Source organism: Serinus canaria, chromosome 1A (assembly GCF_022539315.1).
Source record: "Serinus canaria isolate serCan28SL12 chromosome 1A, serCan2020, whole genome shotgun sequence".
NCBI lineage: Eukaryota > Metazoa > Chordata > Aves > Passeriformes > Fringillidae > Serinus > Serinus canaria.
Window position 1 is genome coordinate 65,447,670 of NC_066314.1, and position 21,119 is coordinate 65,468,788.

Consider the following 21,119-nt stretch of genomic DNA (forward strand, 5'->3'; position numbering starts at 1 on the left):
ACAGCCATTTCATTAAAATTCAAGTTAAATTGCTACACAATAAGCAATTAAAAGTGCTTATGTGTGTGAGAGAGAGAAGAAAGTAATCTGTGTGTGGAGATATTCCTATAGAGAAGGACAGACCCTCCCTAAATAGGAATCTAGAGAGTTGTGCTCAAAGTGATGGAGTTCTGTTTGCACTAGTTAAAGGATTTGGTTATTTGAATGCATATTTCTACCCAGAGGCACTATTTTGCTGTTCATATAAGAGTGGCTTGCATGGGTTTCCTGCCTTTTAATGGGGTATTTGCACATCCTTTGCTTTGACTGTGGGCAGTGCCTCTTCAGAAGTGAGATTGTGCACTAAGTTAAATGGTCTTTTTGTGTGACATGTGCAGAACTGCCAGCTTGGAAGATAATGTGAGTCAGAAAGTGCCTGATCCAAATTTAACCAAATTTGTTCATCTCTAAATTTAGAGAATAGCTGAATGGCAAGAGAGATATATTTCAGTTTCCATCAGTGACAAGGACAGAGTGTTGGCGGATGCCTGTTAAATGCTATAGCGTGTGGTTTTGATACTCATATATGTGTGTATGGGTGGGAAAAGACTAGTTACTTTTACTTATCATGAGCCTGTTTCTTCTTTGACTGCTTTTAAATCACTCTTGGGCTTGATGTTTCTTCTGTGCAGATAATTCTTGTGCAGACAGTACGCTGTGGTCTTGAGTTGTGTTTTTGCCCTCTTGAGTAGAAAGACTTGCATTGGAATTGGATTTTTGTCATTATGAAAACTGAAATATAGACCCTTTTAAAATAAGGCAGGCACCAGGCAAGGTAAGACAAACCAAAATTCTTTTTGTTGATCTTACAATCAGGCTTCAATATCAGTAATTTCAGAAAACAATTTCAAATTTATCCTCTATTTGAGCATAACCCTGAGTTAACATGTATATAATTCACATGTCTTCAACAAGATTAGTTATATCTATGTATCTGTTCATATTTACCTGCTTTTCTGTGCTGGGGTCTTAATCTTTTTGACTGTTCTAATTCTTTGCCTAATATTGTCCTTGGAGATTTGACAAGTTAAGGCAAGACCATCCCCACTGCTTTTGTGCAAGGCATTTTGTTAATGGGTATGACTGTTTGTTTGGGGGGTTTTCTCCATGAGATCTTTATTACAGACATTTGTTTAGCCTCTTTTTCTTGTTTTATTTTATTACAACCCCAGTTCAGTGACTTATGTCATCAAATTTGCACATGTAGGATATTACAAACAATTTGATGGTTTGCATCCCTCACTGAATGAAACAATGAGACTGGCTGGGTTGGAGAAGTGTTCATTTTTATTTGCAGGATCACTGCAATAGCAGTGACTGAATAGGTAGTACCAGAATGTGAATGACAGCTTTGATAGAATTAAAGCAATATTGTGCTTCCTGTAGTTTGCTGAACTGGTAATGATGATGTAAGGGTTCTACCTTAAATATTTACTATCCTTCTGGGTGTAAAATAAACCCACAAGTCAGCATGGTTTAATTTAATGTAATATTATTTTTTCTTTGAATTGTATCTTAGTACACTAAGATTTTTTTTAAAGAAGGATATTGTAGACTAGTAGTATTAAGAATACTGTAGAAATTTGACAGACATGCTACAGGGATACTATGATTTTAGAAGATTGCATATGGTAATTAGTTAGCATTTGCCCTAATGAAACCCCACAACACAATTTGCTGTTTTCATGGGTTTTTTAGGGTGAAGCATTACTATATTCATTTTCCCTCACACTCGACTTTTCAAAATACAAGCCAATCCTCTATATTCTGTCGACATGTAATTTTCAATCTTTCCTGTAATGTGGGAAATTAGATATTGCATTTGTTATTATTGCTAGAAAAGAGCAGCCCAACCTCCCTAATAAGTATGAGAAGATAAAAAGTTTCAGTCTTCTGCTGTATTTGTGGTTTCAAGTGGGTTTCAAAGCCAGAGTAAGTGGCTTTGAACCATCACTATGATGGCTCAGAATTGTCAAGTCTTGAGGAATATGAGCTCTATCTCTCATTCTTCTAGCCTGAATCCAGAAATTGGTTTTGAATTTAGAAGTTATTACATAAAACCAGAATTAATTTATATCATGATGTGTTTACACTTCAGTAAGTTTAAGTTTATAAGTCTTAGTAACATAGAATTTCTCAGCAAATTTTATTAGCATTGTTAAATGTGTGAGTTTGGAACATCTCCACTGAAGTCAGGTCTAGAGAGGCTTTTTTTGTACCAGAAGAATTAATCTACAAGATACATCACTTGCATGTCTTTCACTATTTTCCTAATGACAGTACAATAGGCTTGGCAAGCTATTAGTGTTTTTTGTTGTTGTTATTATTACTATTATATTTTCTTTTAAAGGGGATGTTTAATAAAAAGAAAAAACCAACAGCTTTTTGACATGTTTATCCTAATTTTTACATTTTTTCAATTTGCAGTATGAGGGTGTAGAGTGTACAGAACTTTGGTATCTGCATGCAGAAGATAATTGAGTAGCTTCCCTTATCAGCATTCAGCTTACCAATGGCATGGTATAAATAACCCTGTTTTGAGTAAGAGCCACTCAGTCTAAAAAATTATTAGCCTTTTCATGCTGTAAGGGTTCCATTTGTATCTTCCTGGCAATTATTTTAGATTTAGGATATCTTTTTAAGAAATAAGAAAGATGGAGAGAAACCTTTTACAAGGTCATATAGACAAGAGACAATGGCTTCAAACTGATAGAAGGCAGAGTTGGATGAGATATAGGGAAAAAATTCTTCCCTGTCAGGGTGGTGAGGCACTGGCTCATGTTTCCCAGGGAAGCTGTGGCTGCCCCATCCCCAGAAGTGTCCAAGGCCAGGTTGGATGGGGCTTGGAACAATATGGTCTGGTGGAAGGTGTCCCTGCCAATAGCAGGGGGTGGAATGGGATGATCAATAAGGTCCCTTCCAATCCAAGCCATTCTATGATTCCATGATTGTCCTATTAAAAAAAAAAAAAATCCTCTGTTTTAACTCTGGGAATGACATGGTTGAAGTCCTGGTCTTTTCAATGGTATCCCTATGGAGACACACTCAGCCTTTCATTGGGCTAAGACTCATAAATGTCCATGGCTCTGCCTCCATGAAGACTTTATTGTTGTACCATCTGATTTGCACAGTAGGCAAGCTCAAAACACAACATATTTTCTCTCTCTTTTATTTCTAGCAAAAGAAATTTAGACTAGATCTTTGGAAGAACTGCAGTGCTGAAGTGCATCTGGCTGCCTGGAGCTCAGAGATCCTCAATCTCTGCTCAGTAGCATTCAGGCCTGGGCCCAGGTGAAATCTGAGGATGCTTCTATTTCTATCAGTTGTATTCCAAAAAAAATGCTTGAACTGGGGCATTGTAAGAACTGCTGTCATGTTAACAAGGGTGAGCAACAAGGTGACCAGAGCATTGACTGGAATTGTTGGTTCTCTTTTTCCCCCAAGTGTTCTCTAAGCCACTGGGCCACAAAACCAGATCCTTTCTTCTGTCACTGGCTAATTTAGCAGAAAAGCTTGGAAGAAGAGTCTTTCTCTCAAGTGTGTTCTGATAGTTAAATGATTCACAGTGCCATGTGTGAGTGTAGGATCTGAAATCTTCCTACTCTGGAGTAGGTAGTTGGACTGCCAAGAAACTGGTTGAAGGAAGAGATGGGAAGGAGAAGGAAAGGAAAGCACAGCTTTCATGGAGTATGTTTTGAATGAAACTGGTTAACCACAGGTTGGTCTCCAGAACAGGGTTCAGGGAGATGAAACTCAGTGGGAATGAAGCAGGTCTCCTCTTTCAGAGCAAAGTACAAACACGTGGAATCAGGAGTGCAGCAAAACACATCAATGCAGCATCTCATGAAGGAAAGGAGATTTTCTGCCTACTAGTTGTAAAATTTCCTGGCTCTATCATTGAAGGGAAGCACTGGTGCTCACTTTGGTATATTATAACTCTGGAAAGGTATTATGGGTAATATACTGTGTTCTGAAAGCTATGCTTGTGTAGTCACATATATACACATATGTAAATATATCTGTCTATATTTATGAATTTATTTATATAAGCATAAATTTACCAAATCATTTGACTACCTGAACATAGAAGAACAACCTTTTTATTTGGATCATCAAAGAACCAATTTCATTTGTAAGTGAATACTCTGGAGTTTACCACCCTCCAAAACTAAATATGGCTATTTTCTTTCACTAGAAAACAACACCTACATAGCAGGATCTGCAATGATTTTTCACAGCTACAGTCCTAGAACTATGGAATACCAAAGTTAGGAATTCAATAGCAATGGTAATTCTACCATATTGTACTGAAGCAATATTTTCCATTGGGTTTTTTTGAGGGATAAGTAGCTTAATATTGCCAAGCAATCTCCCTAAAAAGTGTAAAATGCATGCTTATGTGATGTACTGCACATCCCAAGTTAACATTTGCTGAGTTAATTTTTTATCCTTTTTTTTTTCTTGACAAATTATATTAACTGCATGATTTTAAAATCAGTCATATTTATACACACTCTAGATAGAATTCAGGCAAAATTTTATTGTACTTTCCCCAAGTTCTGTTCTCAAGGAAGTAACTTTTGGTACCAACATCCAGTTATTGTGGCTGAACTGATATAATAGCTTCTTTTGTCATAAAGGGTTGGAATTGTCATTCCATTTTCTTTGTGGATTCTGTCTTCTTCCCCTGCTTTTCTCTGCCACCTTAGCTAAGAAACATTGGTTTTCCCCTTGTCTTTATTCTGTTCCTTGTTGGATACTTTCTGAAGCAAATTCAACTTTCTTCTGCCTAGCAAATTGGTTTTGTTTAGCTCAGGCCTGACAAAAGTTACTGTCCGGAAGCAAGCAACGTTGTTGCCTCAGGCTGTCACATCCCTCATGTTTTCCAGTTCTTGTGAGTGACAAAAGAACACCTAACACCCGGAGCAAAGAGTACAAAAGCAGCTCTGAGTCCAGTGGGTGCTAAGGTGAAATCATATGGAATTCTAATTTTCCAGCAGCTGCTAGTAGGCTGCATGGGCCATTCTGATAGGTGAGGATTCCTAAATCACTAAGGGATGATGGTCATTTCCTCCTTTATTTTTAATCCCCTTGCCTTCCCTTTTCCTACTGTAATCTTCATATCCTGCAGCTGTGGTAGGTCAGTGGCGCTTTAGTAGCTGCTGGGTCTGTTGAAGATTTTCACTCCTGCCTGAGCTCACTTGAGGGAGAGGTGTGAAACTGCTTTGTGTGACACGTTCATACATTTTCTCTTTACCTGGGAATATTTCTGCAAACTGTGAATGCAGACTAAGTAATTTGAAAACATTAGTCATTAAAAACCAGATCAACCTGGAACAGCTGAGTAGTTAAACAGAAAACCTTTTATGAATCATCTGAGCAAGAGACTATAGGTGTGATCACAGCTGCTGAGTCTTGCTTCAACTCATTGGCATTATGCTCATTTGTGCAGGAGGTGGAGACTTAATTAGTTAAATATGGTTTCTGAATAAGGCTACAAATCACAGAACAGGTATGTGCATGCTAATTCATTTAGCTCATCCAAATTTTCTTTTTTTCTTTTTTATTTTATTTCAATTCAGAAATTTGGAGTGTGATCTAATGCCCATGGAAAAAATCCTAATAAAAATAATTTATAATAAGTAATACTATATATAAAATTATTCTTATAATATATTTGGAAATAATTTATAAATCTTTTTATTTAAAAATGGTGCATTAGAAAAAAAAATCTACTGACCAGTAAATACTATGGTGCAAATTGTGTTCAGGAATAGGCATGTGTCTATTCTAAAATAGATGTCTCCTTGTGTAAGTAATCAATGGGATTTCTGAAACAGGGGAAAATGTGGGCTGTATTCATTGTGTTTTCCCTTTGCCAGAATACATACCAGGGTTTGTATTTTTCAGTGCACCCAGATGGCAATGTGCAAGTGGCAAGAAGTAGGGATAGTAGTTTGAAAATCCCAGAGTAAAAGCAGAGATAAATTGGGTGGTGCTCTGAAAAGCCTGAGAGACACAGGAAAAGCAGAACATTGCTTGTTTCATCTCTGCGTATTCTCTTCTGATACGTGCATGAGATGTGATACCACCTTGGGCTTCCTTGCAAATGAGTGGTGATGAAAGGGATGAGTACAAAAACCTCAGCAACAACTAAGAATTTGGTTTTCAAAGCAGGTGTGGAATTTAAGGTGGTACTTTGCCTCCTACTGCTTGTGGCTACCCCCATGCAGAGAGATCTGTTCCAGGACAAAAGTCCAAGTCATTGTTAATTTGCTATAAGGAGAGGTGTTTTAAATAGTATTTTTGGTGCCCAAAGAAAGGATAATTTCAAAAATATTGATATTTTGAAAGAGCAACAGGACATGAATTTCCAGTTTTCTACTTCATACCAATCACAAATTGCATATGCAAGCATGATTAATGAATTCTGAGTAAAGGGAGAGGAACTGGGGAGAACAAACTCTTTTAAAGCCTGTAAACCTTTACATTTCTATGAAATTCCAATTAAATTACTGTTCATACAAAATATATGTCTGAAATAACAGCCTCTTTAGAGTACAATGAAATGTGAAACTGATACCTTATTCCACCAGTTTATGGGTAAAACCATGCACAGTGATTTCACCAGATTTTGGAAAATGAAAAATGATTTCCACGGATTTTTATGCAAGTTGAGTCTAGAAGGAAAGAAAAAATATGCATCTGAACATGTCTTAGAGGAGCATCAAAGTTATGTCCAAAGGTCTGTTGCTTTTATTGGTGGACTCTGGAAACATGATAGCATTCAGATGTTCTGGTGAGCTAGAGGACAGCAGTTATCCAGGAGTTGTGCGGAAAGGTCAAGTTTAGGCAAGTTTTAGGTCAAATCCACTTGGAGGCTGCCCATAGTGCTTGGCATTTATTTAAAGCAAGCTTAAGGTTGAATGCAGCATTCAAGTTGTAAAATGGATGAAGAATGGGTAAAAAACCCCTGCAATTACTTCAGCAATGATCCATTCAGGTTAAGAATTTTCGTCTTTGCTGTTGCCATAGCAATCTGTTCCCCTGTCACTAGCACATTAAAAATCCATTCTGTAAAACTGTTGTTGCCAATATTGAACACATAAGAGACAAAAAGATTTTTTTTCATAGCTTAGGTTCAACACGAAGAAGACCTAGATCTTAAAAAGATGCATATGTTCTTTAAAAAGAAGAAGATGAGTATTTCCATAATTCATTGCAGGAACACAGTTTTTCTGCTGCAGTATTAATGTCAGTATAAAATAATTTGCAAATAATCCAGCAATGTAGTGTCAGTTGAGCTCAAATAATTGAACTGTTCAGCTGAGATACAACAAACCCATATGTTCCTGAGTTAAACTCTTATTTTGGTAACGTGCTGTAGAACTGAATGTGTCTTTAACCTTCTGTTACTGGTTGAGTCTGATTCTCTTCAGTGATCGACTGGAGTGATTTTACTTATCCTGGTGTAATTCTGGAGTGGGAGAACAGTTATGTTCCCTAACAGCTTTACATCTGTGATGTAATCTTAAACTGCTCATGGACACAAGCTCTGCAATGAGTTTGTACAGATAATGAGTTGTAGCAATAAGTCCTTAAGCATTTGTTACTACATCTAAAGGAAGGGGGAAGGCAATTTATAATTCAAAGCGAACATAGCAATAGTTTGACAAATCTATCTACCCAAACTGAGTAAAATGCAAATATTTTTCAACAGAGATACAATATCTAGATACTTATATATATGTGTGTGTGTATTCAGGACTGAAAGGCAGAAGCTTGCTTAAATCACAAATAGTCCTAGATTTGAAAGCTCAGGCATTGACTAAGTAAGTCATAACATAATAGCTGGAAACTGAATGTATGTCCCTTAGTCTGATCACTGATCATTTAGGTCTCATCTTTGTTTCCACTGAATCATCCTTTTATCCTCTGACCGTCTCTAGACTTCATCCTTTGAATTCTTATTCTCTGCCCATGCCATACTTCTTTGTTTCACTTTTTATGTCTTCTTGCTACTCTCCTCACACTTCTATACCTCAGTTGTCTTTGAGAGCCTTTATCCTGGGATGGTGTTGATTTATTGCAGGAGAATCTTGGGAGGTTCACAGAATATTCTGAGTTGAAAGGGACCCACAAGGATCATTGAATCCAACTCCTGTTGGTTACTCCTGTAGTTACAGTGCAAGGCATTAATAGAAATGACAGTGATAACTGATCTTCTTTTATAACTGCACTTGGCAATATATCTTAATTTATTTTTTTTTTTGGTTGAATGGGAGGAACTGCCTTTTTTTGTTTGTTTTTTTTTTTTTTTGGTCTTTTAATGCAATTGTGTCCTCTTGTTAGGGGACTTGAGCTGGTTTTCCTATTTTAAGTTATTACTATTATCTTAGTGAATAAACTGGCCAGTGAAAAGGATGATTTCATTTGGATCCCTTCACTTCTTTTTTGCAATTTGAATGTGACCCTTTGGAACGTGCTGGATGACATTTACCCAACAGGGATTGCAGGTCCCCTCCGCAGCGGGCCTGCTGCATTCCTGTCTGAGAGAATCTGTGGATTGCTGAATCAAACCAAGTCCCTGACATGCCAGATCCCTCTCTGCCTGTGGAGGTGGCTGGAGACAGGAGTTGGGAAATGTCTTGTGTCCCAGTCACATGTGTTCATTATCCAGTAACTCCTGCACTGAGGGATGAAGTGGTTGAGCTTTCTGTCCCAGTCCAGGGCTGGAGGTTGAGGTAAGAGTTAGTAAAAGATCATGAACTGCCAAAATGCTTCTGGATGTAAAGCTTAGTGAATTAGACAGTAGGAAATACAGGGTGATGTACTTATTCTTATTTGAAAAAAATCCAACTGTATAAAGTAGTAAGTCTGGTTTAAGTGCATACAATCAAACCTGAGGCGAACTGAAATTTGACTCATCACTTTCCCTCATCCCTTCACATTATAGATGTTTCAGGGGGTCACCAGAAAAGCCCAAGTAGCTTTGGACAAAGGAGAGATTCAGAAATATCTTTGACTTTTATGGACCTTTTTCATTAAAATGCTTAGAGCTGTAAATGTAGAAATAAGAACTTCATTTATCTTTACAAAAGTGCTGCTATTCTGCACTCATAAAATAGTCTTTTAAATTATTGTTTCTGCTTGTATCAATAAATCCATACAAAATGCTTAAAGGTCAAGCATTGCCAGAAAAATGTCTTTTCAGCTTGTTAATTAGGAGTTTATAAGAATGTGCACAACCTTGCTCTTTGGATAAACTGGAAAAGAAGAAGGAGAAAAGAAAAAGGTCCCTATGGATAAAAGAGATGTTGTGGAATTAGTGAGTGTCAAGTCTTTGCTCCATCAGGATCACCATGGCCTGGACAGACAGGGCATGAAAACAGGTGGCTCTGCTAAGAGGAGGAACAAAAGCTTATTTTTCTCTTTGTTGGGGAGGTATCTTGATTAGTTACCTCCTGAAGCCCATGGGCTTGACCTGAGGGCCCATCTTGAGCTGGTGTATGAAGGGGAGTGTGAGCAGGACATGTCATAGCTTGAGCCATGGGAAATTTGTCCAGTTCTCATTTTGGGGCCAAGGGCATCAGATAAAGATGATGCCCTTGGCCCCCAAAAAATATTTTTTTATTTCCCGGGCAAGTGGTTTTATTTTCCAATGTTTATGTACAGCTTGAATATGAACAAAGCAGTGTAAATTGTATTCAGAGACAAACTGCCCAACCACCCATTCTGGCACCTGCACCTCCTTCATTGCAGAGAGCACAACTGGGATTTCCTATTTCATACTTTACTTCTTTCACCCATTGTCATGGAGACATCCTGGTCTGCCTAAAAATTTGCCCATTTGGTTGGAGTTCTCCATGCATGGATGAGATGAAGTTAGTCAGTCACATGGATTAGGCACTGGAATTTCCACCTGCACAACAGTCTAGCCCTGACCGTTATCATTTTACCTCTAAATCTAGACTTTTTTAATCACTAAAAGGGAGACAATAATACTGACCTAGGTGAAGTACCCAGACATAAGAGATGAAATGTGTTACAGGAAAATTACAGAGGTCATTGAATTCTTGAATAGCTGGAGCCATTTATTGCTCAAGCTGGGAAATAGTAACAAAACAATGTAAATCGTGAAAAATAAAATAGATTCTTACATATCTGTCTGAACATACTGTAGTGCTAATATTAATATGAAATTGAAGATCTGATTTTTTTTCCTTGGCCATATGATTTCTATACTGAGATTGTTTCCTTGAATATTGAATAACAGATCCTTACTATAAAATCATTTGTAAACAGAAGGCTGCATCTTTGTCACTGTAAATTACATAACTTAAGAGTGCTGTTATTTGGTTTTCTATTTTTTTGTTTGCTGCAGAACTGCTACTTTAGGAAAATAAATCTGATTAAATTTTTGAAAGTGCAGGTGACAGAACTGACAGTAGTTCATTTCTCTGCTGCCCACAGATGATTCCTCCTGACTTTGCCTTCAAGTGAAGCTGAGGAAACAGTGCAGAGTTGTTTTGTGGCATTTCTTGTTTGTTCTCTCATTTCTTTTGTCTCAATCATTCACTGTTTTGAAACCTGAACCATAATTGGCCCAGTGGTGCACCCAGGGGCTGACATGACCTCCTTCCTCATAGGACAGACAGTCATTCTGTTCTAGATGCTTGCTTGGTTTTTTATTCCCTGGAGATGTTTGAAGTAATACAAGAGAAGAGTTTTTTTGCTCAGACATGGAGGTTTTTGTGCATCTTAACAATTGATAACTCTATCTTACTTAACATCTCAGTAATTTAACTCTTTATAGTCAGTTTCCAATTACATTCTTTGTATTTTAATGTCATCACAGAAGCACTAAGGTTGGAAAAGACATCCAAGATCATCAAGTCCAGCCTTGGACTGAACACCACCATGCCAGCCACCATGGATTTTGTTGTCCAGATGCCCCTGGTACTTCCAAGTAGACCTTGGACTTCACTGTGTGGTGAAAGAAATCTCACTTGGGACAGTAGGGAAATATAGATCCTACGTGTGATAAGCTTTCTGTAGCATGAGTTGGAAAGTTCACTTTGGTATTTACCCTAAAAAATCTGAATCTGGGCTGAATTGATTACAGTTTGTGCCAATACTAAGCAGGAAGTTGTGATAAGTCTAATAAATGCCCATGGCAGCAGGTGGCAGCTCAATTTCTCCTTTTCCCCAGACTGTAGGAGTTCATCATGTTATTCCTGCTGATGTGTGAGGCTGTGATAGGGTAGACAGGGCAATGAAATTGTTCAGTTAGATCCTTCCCCTTGTTTTTAGTCCATGTATCACCCTATAAGAAAACTGTGGCAGAAATACCCCCTTCTGTTCCTCACCCTGCTGCCAGATCCTTAATTTCTAAAGGAAGGTGTAACTTCCTTGTTTTATCATCCATGGATGGAAATGCTGCTCTCTCTGCCTCCTTTCCCTCTTCTCTTGGCTTGAGACAGAATTTTAATGGGGTATATTTTTCCATGGATAATCCAGGGCACTGGTAATCCACGAGTACTCAAGAAAAATTGTCTTGCCTGTTTATAACTGTTCAGCTCTCCTTGTTGTTTTAATCAGGCAAATCTTCTTGAAATGTTAATCTTTGCTGAATATGCAACATCACACCCCCAAATGTCTCTGACAGGAGTAGCAGTGGTAAAAATATAAACGCTGTAGGAGAAGTTTATTAAGAATATTCTGCCTGAATACACTTGTTATTTCTTATCAAACACTGGAGACAGAATGAAATAGACTGTTTTGCTACTCTGTGGGTGAGGTCTGAGGAGAACATATCCTCAGATATGACACAGTTTCACTCTCCTTGAGCTGATTATGTTATAGTTTCTTTTCTACTGACAAATTTCATTACCAGATTGGGGTAATAATAGCATATTTTATCTTGCTGGCTTTGATCCAAACTCTTGGTTTAGAGCAGAGTTAAATTTAGAGAAATTCAGTTGAATCTATATTTTTCTCCATATTAGCTATTTCTAACAGCCTGGTAAGATTTTCTGTTTGGTGACTAAGTGTCTCTTGCTGTTACAATGACAGTCATATGCTTGCTTATATTTCTGTGTCATCCCAACCATGATAACAAAATGCTAGATGAAAGTTACAAAACCTTGCCTTAAGAATATTGGCCAGTTAACCAAAGTATGAACTTTTGGTTAGAAACTGTGGCTTCCCCATCCCTGGAAATGTCCAAGGCCATATTGGATGGGGCTTGGAGCACCCTTGTCTGGTGGAAGGTGCCCCTGCCCATGCTGGGGGGTGAAATTGGGTGATCTTTAAGGTCCCTTCCAATCCAAGCCATTCCATGATTCTATGAATTGAAATCAGGGTTGAAAGGCATTGAATGGGAAAAGTTAGCTGTCTTCTTTACATATATGGCCCAATCATAAATTTATAAGCTATCTGCTTATTCCATCCTATCTTAAATAAGCTTTGAATAAATTTGGTATACAACTAAGACAAGGGTGAGTAACAAAAATGAGCATGGATAGTAATAAATGCTGTGTTGGCCCAAATGGGTGTCAGCTGAATGTTGTGTGGCAGTGTGCTGTAGTAGATTTATAGGCAGCTTTCCATTTTAATAATTCAGTATTTACTATTTCCTGAGGCACAGCAAATATCTCTTTGTGACCCTGGCTACCATGAAATGCATAATTGTACCAATACACATAACTGTGGTGCATTTCAGATCTTTTTTTGAAAACAGTCTGGTGCCTAGAGAGCCTTCAGCCAGGGCAGCTGGGAAAACAAAAAGAGCTGGAAGGGATCTGCTGGCTCAGAGAGATTCTGTCTGGGAAAGCTTTACAATTGTTTTAAGCTGTGTTCAAATGTTTTTCTTCCAACAGACTTTGGGAACTATCACTGCAGTGCCCATTAAGGTTCCTCAGGTCAGCTCCTTGCAGAGGTTGGCAGGACAAGGACCAGCAGTGCTACCTCAGGTACAAAATACACTTTCAAAGAGGGGGTTGTGTGATTTTGTGCATATTCTCTGCTTCTGTCTAGTGCCCAGGCCTGGGTGCATCAGCACACTGATTTTGCAGAGTTGTGTTTTTCTTCAGTTCATTGAAAAAATAATTCTTCTGGGAGTGTACTAATAGCACTATGAAAAGCTATAAAATGTAATGTAGATTCATTGTAGAAGAGCAAAATAAATATGGTGGAATGTAAATTTATGCTTTAAAGTTGAATCACAAATCAAAGTGAAAATCTACAATTCTGTAATTCAAAGAACTGATGGAAGTGTTAAACTTCCTATTCAAGATTTAACCCCATGTTCTGTTTCACTGACTTTTTTTGGCTTGTCTATCCCAATACAAAGTTTTGGCCCAGCTAACCCAGGTGCCAGACTAAGGAAAGATTCTCTGAGTAAGAGTGAAAGGAGAGTTGCACTCACTGTTTTTTAAAATGTTTCAAACTGTCTCCTTTTCTGAGCACCAATCACTGTTTCTATAGCTATGCACTTTATTCCCCATTTCAATCCTCTTTCTCAAAAAATTTGGGTGTCATTTTCAACAGGTGTTTTGCTGCAATTCTATGGTTTGCTGTTCACATTAACGATTATTAAGTATAAATATATTTCTCCCACTGTGGCCCTTAGAGCTCTATTTTTCATATATGAAAACTAGAAAAGTGCTGAAGTTGATAATATATAATCTTCCTATTGTTCCTTTATTTTTTTCTTTTTTAAGTGGCAGAATCTAGTAGAAGATCTGTGAGCTAAATTTACGTGGAGGAAGAAGTATTTCCAATACAAAGTTCTTAAATTCTCTCTTTAAATTACATTTTATGGAAGGCAGAGTTGTGAACATAAAGTGGGGTTATAGTTTTCTTATCAAGTTCAAGACTTTGCTTTTCAGTTGTTCTTACAACTTAATAACATTTTGATTTCTGCCATTTTGGGGTGTCAAAGATGAGCAGATTGCTCCTGAAAATATATGAGGTTCAAGAGCAGCTGAAAGACCTGTAACAGGACCTAATCCCCATCTCCTAAGCATAACAACAAGTTGAGTCCAGCTGGGTTTGGCACCTGCTAAAACCTTTACTTTGTTTGCCCATGTAACAGCAAATTACTGGGGCAGCAGAATCATATTCATCACTCCTCTACCAAGAATTCGGAGTATTTCACAGGGAATGAAGGCAGTGTCCAGACTCAGATGTTATCTATGGCTCAATCTTGTTCTGGAAGGGATGGAACCTTCCTCAATCTCCATCTCTGCCAAGTCTAGTTGTGACAAGTCTAGTTATGTCAATAAAACCAGAGCACCTTCTGTGCTCCAGCAGCTGTGTCCATTTACTCAGGCAGGTGAGTCCAGGTGTAGCTGGTGCAAGTGCAGTGGCAGGTACAATTACACTCACCTAATCTTTTGGGTTGCTTGTGCTGCTTCTCTGCAGGTATGTGGAGGAGTGGAAGGCCTGGATGGAGCCTTTTTGGGATTCCTGCCATTTTAGGAGCCTACTGATATGTGAATCATCATCTGGGAGTGCCTTTCCTCTAAGGTGGAAAGATTACTCTTTTGTCTCAGGTGCATGTAAATAACTGGGAAAAATCCAAATCAGTATCTGCATTCCTGGCAGCACACCAATTGCTCCCTGGCATTTCTCCTTTTGGTCAGTGTCATTATTTCTTTGGGATTCAGATTCCCTTTAGATTTACAGGTAGGCATAAATATTACCATGCTGGCTTGACAGAAAGAGGGGACTGGTCCATTTTGAGTCCTCATCATGTCTAAAGCAGTTTGATATATTTAACACTTTTGTGCTCCTCATCTTGACAGCCTCTTTTGATTTACCCCTGTGCAAACAAAAACACACCACACAAGGAAAACGAGGCATTTAACAAGAGTTACATAAAATAATGCATACAGCTCCCTCATTTTCCACATTAGTACAGATACTTGTCATTTGTTTTGTTCATTTAAATGGGTTTATGAAATGACCCCCTGGAAGCTTTTCCATCTGGGGAATGAAGTTTCAAAATTTGCACATTCACAAATGCCAGCAAAATCCCATCACTTCTAATTAAGTGGTAAGCAAACAAACATTACTTACAAATTCTTTGCACAATACAAACAATATTTTAGGCATTCATTATTTGCCAAAACAAGCTTCTTTGGCAGACATTTGTGGTTTTTTTTTTCATTTGGGATTTTTTTGCTGTTTGTTTTTTTTTTCCTAATATGAAGGTATTTTTGCTTTCATCAAATAAGTGAGCTGTGATGTTTGAGAAGCTAATTCCAGATAGCCTTTCTCTTCTTACTTTGGTCTTTGGGGTCTCCAGCTGATAGTGCTTTGAAACTGCAGACTCTCCACTGCACTCTAAGAAGAAAATCCTAGAGGTCCTCTACTTAAGCACTGTGGTACTCTGGAGCTATTCCTCTTCCTTATGGCACCATCTGCTCTAAGGAGGGGGTGGCATTCTGTCAGGTTGAGTTCCAATATCCAGCTGCAGAACAAATGTTCTGTTTATTTTGAACTGGTTTACAGACAAATCTAAGTTGCACTGTAGCCACCTGGAAGTACATGTGAAATGTGATTTTCTGTTCTTCAACAGGAAGATTTTAATGAAATGGTGAAAAAATAAAATAAATATGAAAAGGTAAAAATATTAAAATAAATACCCTGTTTTATTGTCAGTAATTTGGGCCTAGTCCAATCCTCATTCAAATTAATGGAGAAACTGTGACATTTTGAATGGCAGTTAAATCAGATTACAATGCTCTCTCCCTGACCTATCTTTCCAGTGCTGGCACAGTTTGGGATGGCTTTGCTCATGACACTGCTGCTTAGAGCAGAGCAGCGTCTGTATTGGAGGGATCACACAGGTGATCCCTCCAATGTTTGTTTAGTGGTGAAAACAAATACGTACTCACAGGCCTTAGGTGAAATATGTATGTTTCAGTCAACTCTTCCAAGCTTCTGCTGTCAGATACTGCTTAGTTTTTATCTTCTGCAGGGACTTTGTCTTAGGGTGGAAATGGGTGTGTGTATTCTATTCCTATCAGATAGGGCAATTATCTTCTGTTAATTGGGCAGTTTTCTTTATATCTTCCACAACCCATCCTCCTTCCTGGGAGATATCTTCTCTTCATGGGCCATTGAGTCCCACTGCAGGACTGACTAAATTACGTCATCCCATCGGGAGAAGCTCTGCCCAGAGGGAGGAGCCAAGCATTCCCTAACTGGATATAATCTGAGATTTGGAAGATCACAGCAGCCTTTTCCACTGGATTCCCAGAGGAACAGCCTTTCCCACTGGATTCCAAGGAAGACCAGGCTCATCTACACCACCACTGGACCTTCAGAGGAAAACTCCACCCTTCTACAGGATCCCTGCTCCAACAGAACCACAGCTGTCACTGCAGGAGGGCTGCAGCCACCATTTCAATTGGACTTCTACCAACACCCTGACCAACAGTGTCAGGTCATATTCTGACTCTGTCAGTGTTGTTTTGTATTACTGTATTGTTTATTTTTTAAATTTTCTTCACTTAGAAAGAACTGCTATTCCTACTCCAATTTCTTTGCCTGAGAGCCCCCCTAATTTTAAAATTATAACAATTAAGAGGGAGGGTTTTACATTTTCCATTTCAGGAGAGGCTCCTGCCTTCCTTAGCAGACACCTGTCTTTTCAAAGCCTGACACTTTAACGTGTGTAATTCAGTAGGGTCTGAATGTGGCCACTGGGCTGCCTTGGCACAAGTTCTGTAATCTTGGTGTGTGTTTATTCTTTACTGGGTACCATGTGAGACCAGCCAAAGTCTCCACATGTTCCCAAATGTTAAAAACACAGTCCCATTTTTAAATTTCATGTCATAGTTCTCATGAGCACATTTCTACTGGTAGTTGCTGCTTCTCTTCACTTGTGTACCAAACCTGGGTACTGCTCCTGGCTTTCTTAGTAGTAGGGCTTCTGGAACATTTCTTGAAAGGAAAAAAACTCCTAGAGAGATGTAAATAAGTTTTGGGATGCCACTGTGTTCTACAGAAGAAAGAGCTTGGTCTATGGCAAAGTGTTCTGCCTCTTCCAGTGCCAGGATGGCCCCTCTGGTGGCCGCCTCCCTACACCTCAAAAGAAAAAAGAGGAATTGTACACGCTTTTTCTTTCTTAAATGTGTCATCACAGAGGCATCACTAACTACATCACTTGGCTTAGCAGCATGTCTGTTTTCAGAGCCAGCTTGCTATTGGTTCTCTCAGGCATACAGGGATGTTCTAGCAGCTTCCCACAGAAAAATCACTTCTGTTGCTGGCTTCTTCCCTCCTCACAAAAAAACCAAGCCATGTAAAACCAACCCAGTGTTCAAAACATCGATTACATTTTTAAAAAAGAGCTCCCACCTGACTGCCTTATGCCGGCATCCACAAACAGCAGAGCTGGCAGATTCCCCCTTAAACATCCTTCTCAGCAAAACATCCATTTCTGTAGTATCAAGCAAAGATGAAGGAGAAGAAAACTAAATTAGATTGTTTTGTCTTCTTAAGAAAACTGCCCAGGAGTTCTATTAGCTGCATGTCACCTTTACACTTAGGTTAGCTGTCCATGACTAACAACTGAAATACCAAATCATGGCAGGTACACAGCACCTGGGAGATGCCTGATCGAGTGTGTGCCATTTGAACACATGTGAGAATACTGCTGAGTGACTCCTGGGTTGTGTTGAGTGTAAACTGAGAGACCAGGTTTTGTTTCCAGGGGCTTGTTGCAGTTCTACCCTTGCTGAAGTTCTGCTCAATTTTGCTATTGGTTTTGATCAGATTAAGGTTTCTTCCCTGGTCTGCTCCATCCAGAGTAGCAGGACTGAAAATGTGGGCTGGAGCTGCTCCTTGGGTTCTGCCCTGCATTTCACTATGTCCTTCTGTACATTCACAGGCTAATATTCCAGGGATATGCTAAAGAGAGTCCTAAGTTGTATGTGAACATGGGATTCACATATTCTGGGTCATTCCTGCCTGGGCTTTCTACAATGAAGAGAAACTTCTTTTTTATGTAGCCCCATCAAGGGGAAGGAAGAAAAGAAAGAAATCTTCCCTCTGGGAAGAAAATAAACTATGTTTATTTTGACAGTGGTCCTAGACCAGGCTGAAGTTAATAAGAGTTTATTGGGAAAGGAACTAAAAATGAACCAAGCTTCAAATACTTGTATTTGAGTGAGTGGGGCAACCTGGATTTTAGGAAGAGTCATTGCTGTAAATTTAAGGCAATTTTTTTTTTTTGCCTTATTTTTACTGATCAAAAAAGAAGAGGGAGGGAGTCAGTCCTCAGCTGGCATAAATAGACACAGCTTTATTGAAGTCAGTGTGCATCTGTTCATTCTGGTGAAGGATATGATTACCCCATATTGCAGTCATTTTATCAGCCATTGCTAATGTTTTCTGTGTAATCCTCTAAAGTTTTCAAGAATGAAAGCTCTGGCTGCTGCTCCCAGCACTTTGCCTCTGTGACATATGAATTGTGCCAAATCCATTTTGAGTTTTTGTTTTCAATCTCTGAGTACAAGGATGAAGTGAAAATAAAGTGTGAATAATGGTCTTTATCTCAAAGGCAATGTGATATTGTGTTGAGCTGAAAAACTTACTTTCATACAGATGGGCCCTGCTAGTATGAAGGGCTGATGGATGCTGAGCATGATCCAGCTGATATCTGATGCAGGGAAAGGGGAGGGCTCTTCAGTGTTGCTGACAAAGCTATAACAAGATCCAGGGACTGGAAGCTGAAGTCAGGCAAATTCAACCTTGCTATAAAATGCCAGTCATAAGCATAAAAAAAATAATTAGCAATTTACTGGAGCTCATCATTAAAATGTCTTTAGTATTTTCTTTTAAAATCAGTCTTCAGTTTCTGGGAGAAATTATATGGCCAGCCTGTGAACTGGAGGATCACAGTGATCCCTTTTGGGTTTGTAATTGAAGTACACTGCATTAACTTCCCTTCTTTCCTAGGCCTGAGGGAGAACACATTTACCAGAAATGCCCTTATCAATTCTCATATCACCTGCAGATCTTCACAGATGTAACTGTTCTAATTAAATCCTCTCCTTTAGGACTACATAGGATTGCCCACAGAGATTGAAGGAACTGCGTGACTTTTCTCCCTTCTCCTTTTCCCCCATACCTATATAGGTTAGATCTTGATCACTTCTTTTGCAACAGGTTTTCTTTCTTACCTTATTTTTCTTTACTACAACAGTGAGTGGCTCACCTGTTGAGATAGTCTTGGTTTACAAGACAGGTGTCTGCTAGGGAAGGCAGAAAAAGCCTTGCTTGGAATGGAGAATGGAAACCCCCTCCCTCCGCATTCAGAATCATGAAATCAAGGGGCTCTCAGGCAAAGATATGGGAATAGGAATAACAATTCTTGACTAGTATGTATAATAAAACAAACAAACAAACATCAGCAACTTTGGCATTGACAACAAACTGAACACGAAGCCAGTCCCAGCCTTTGGGCCGCGGTGCTTTCCCCCTTGGTGCAGTTCCAGGCACAGCCAGCAGGGGCGCTGCTGGCTCACAGCGGGCAGGGCAGGTGCGGTGATTCCCCCACACCTGCAGGGGGCGCTGTGGTGCGGGCTGGGGGAGCACACCGCCATGGCGGCTGGGCTGAGATGGGCAGGGATGGAGGAGAGGCTTTGATCCACAAACCCTGGGGCTGCCAGTTCCCAGTACCCCTGCAGGACTCTGGAAACAGCAAGATGGGCTGGCAGGAGGGGGGCTAGGGGCTCCCAGCAGGGCAGGGAGAGCTGAGCTCAGGGCACCTGAGCAGACAGGGATAAGTCTCTCTTTTAGTGAGGTGCATGTTAATAAGGGGGTAGGTCTCTCTTTTAATGAGGTGGGTGTTAATAAGGTCCTGGTTCAGTGGCTGTTCTCCCCAGCAGAGCCTCACCCCATGGCAGAAGCAGCAGCTCTGGCAGCAGCAGTGAAATTCCCTTCCCCAAGTGCAGCGGCTCTGATCGTCCTCTTCTGAAAACATCTGAGAGAGGGCCAGAAACTGTGCCCAGCCCCTTCTCCCAGCCCACCCGAGGGAAAACTCTCAAAAATCCTGACTTCCCCCTTGGTCCCTAGCTCCCATCAGCAGCTCAATGGGAAGAAATTCCCCAGGAAATAGATTTCCCGTGATAACGTTTTCCTGTGTCAGTGGTGACACACATCAGGCTCTCCCACCTCCACCACTCAGCAATTCATTCACCTCTGCAGTATTCAGCAATCTGTGCTTTTCAGAGCTTGAATGGCATTTTGGTGAAATAGAATACTTTGAGCTTCGTATTGGGACATCTGGATGGAGCTTAATAATATGGGATATACAAGAAGTCATCTTAGTCACAGGAGCTGATTCTTTCCTCATCTGAAACTCTTTAAAATATATTAAATTAGAAGTTGTTGAACAAAAGAGCGCTCTGTACATCTCACAGGATTGGGTGCTCTCTCATTTCCGTGTGTGAAAAGCAAACAGCCGCCACCTAGTGAGTGCTCAGAATGAGAAATCTCCGTGAAAAATGTGCTCACCTGCAGCTATCTGAGAAGCACCAGTCTGAACATTGCCACAGGAAATGAAATGTTTCTGTTGGTGTGGGTATTGAGGAAACTCAAAAACAACATGGGTTTAGGAAATCATTATATTCAAGAAGTAGCTCTCTCTTCTGCATTTTGAGCCCTGCTGGTATCACATTCTGTTTTGACAGCTGTCAGAAGTTAGATGAAAAATACTTGGGGAAAGAAGGGTTGAGCCTACAGGAGAATTGTTACTTGCAGCACTTGCCAAGAGTTTAAGTGTTCTTTTGGAAACATACATGCTTTCTCTTTTTCTTTCTCTTTTCTTCTCTTTTGCTCAATTTTGGTGCCTTTTACTTCTGTAACTCCTGTTACAGGGACTGGTGTCATCCAGCCTGTGCTACTTTCAGTAGAAAATTACTTATTGGTACTGTGTGTGTGCACTCCCTGTCCTGCCCTAGTTTTATTCTACCCTTCTTCAGTGATTGCCAGCTTCCAAACTTTTGCTAGTGTCACTGTCCTCCTTTCATCTCCCAAATTTAAGCTACAGTTTTGCCATG

General features: G+C 39.5%; 1 protein-coding gene across 2 annotated transcripts in view; it reads left to right on the forward strand.

Annotated features, from left to right (window-relative positions):
* The window catches only part of PHF21B (PHD finger protein 21B), a 142,061-nt gene that overhangs the window by 93,021 nt on the left and 27,921 nt on the right, over positions 1 to 21,119 (forward strand). For both annotated transcript variants that reach the window (XM_030238637.2, XM_050970108.1), the window contains one exon: positions 12,921 to 13,013. In XM_030238637.2, coding sequence (XP_030094497.1) covers positions 12,921 to 13,013 — 93 coding nt within the window. The remainder of the gene's footprint in view (positions 1 to 12,920; positions 13,014 to 21,119) is intronic.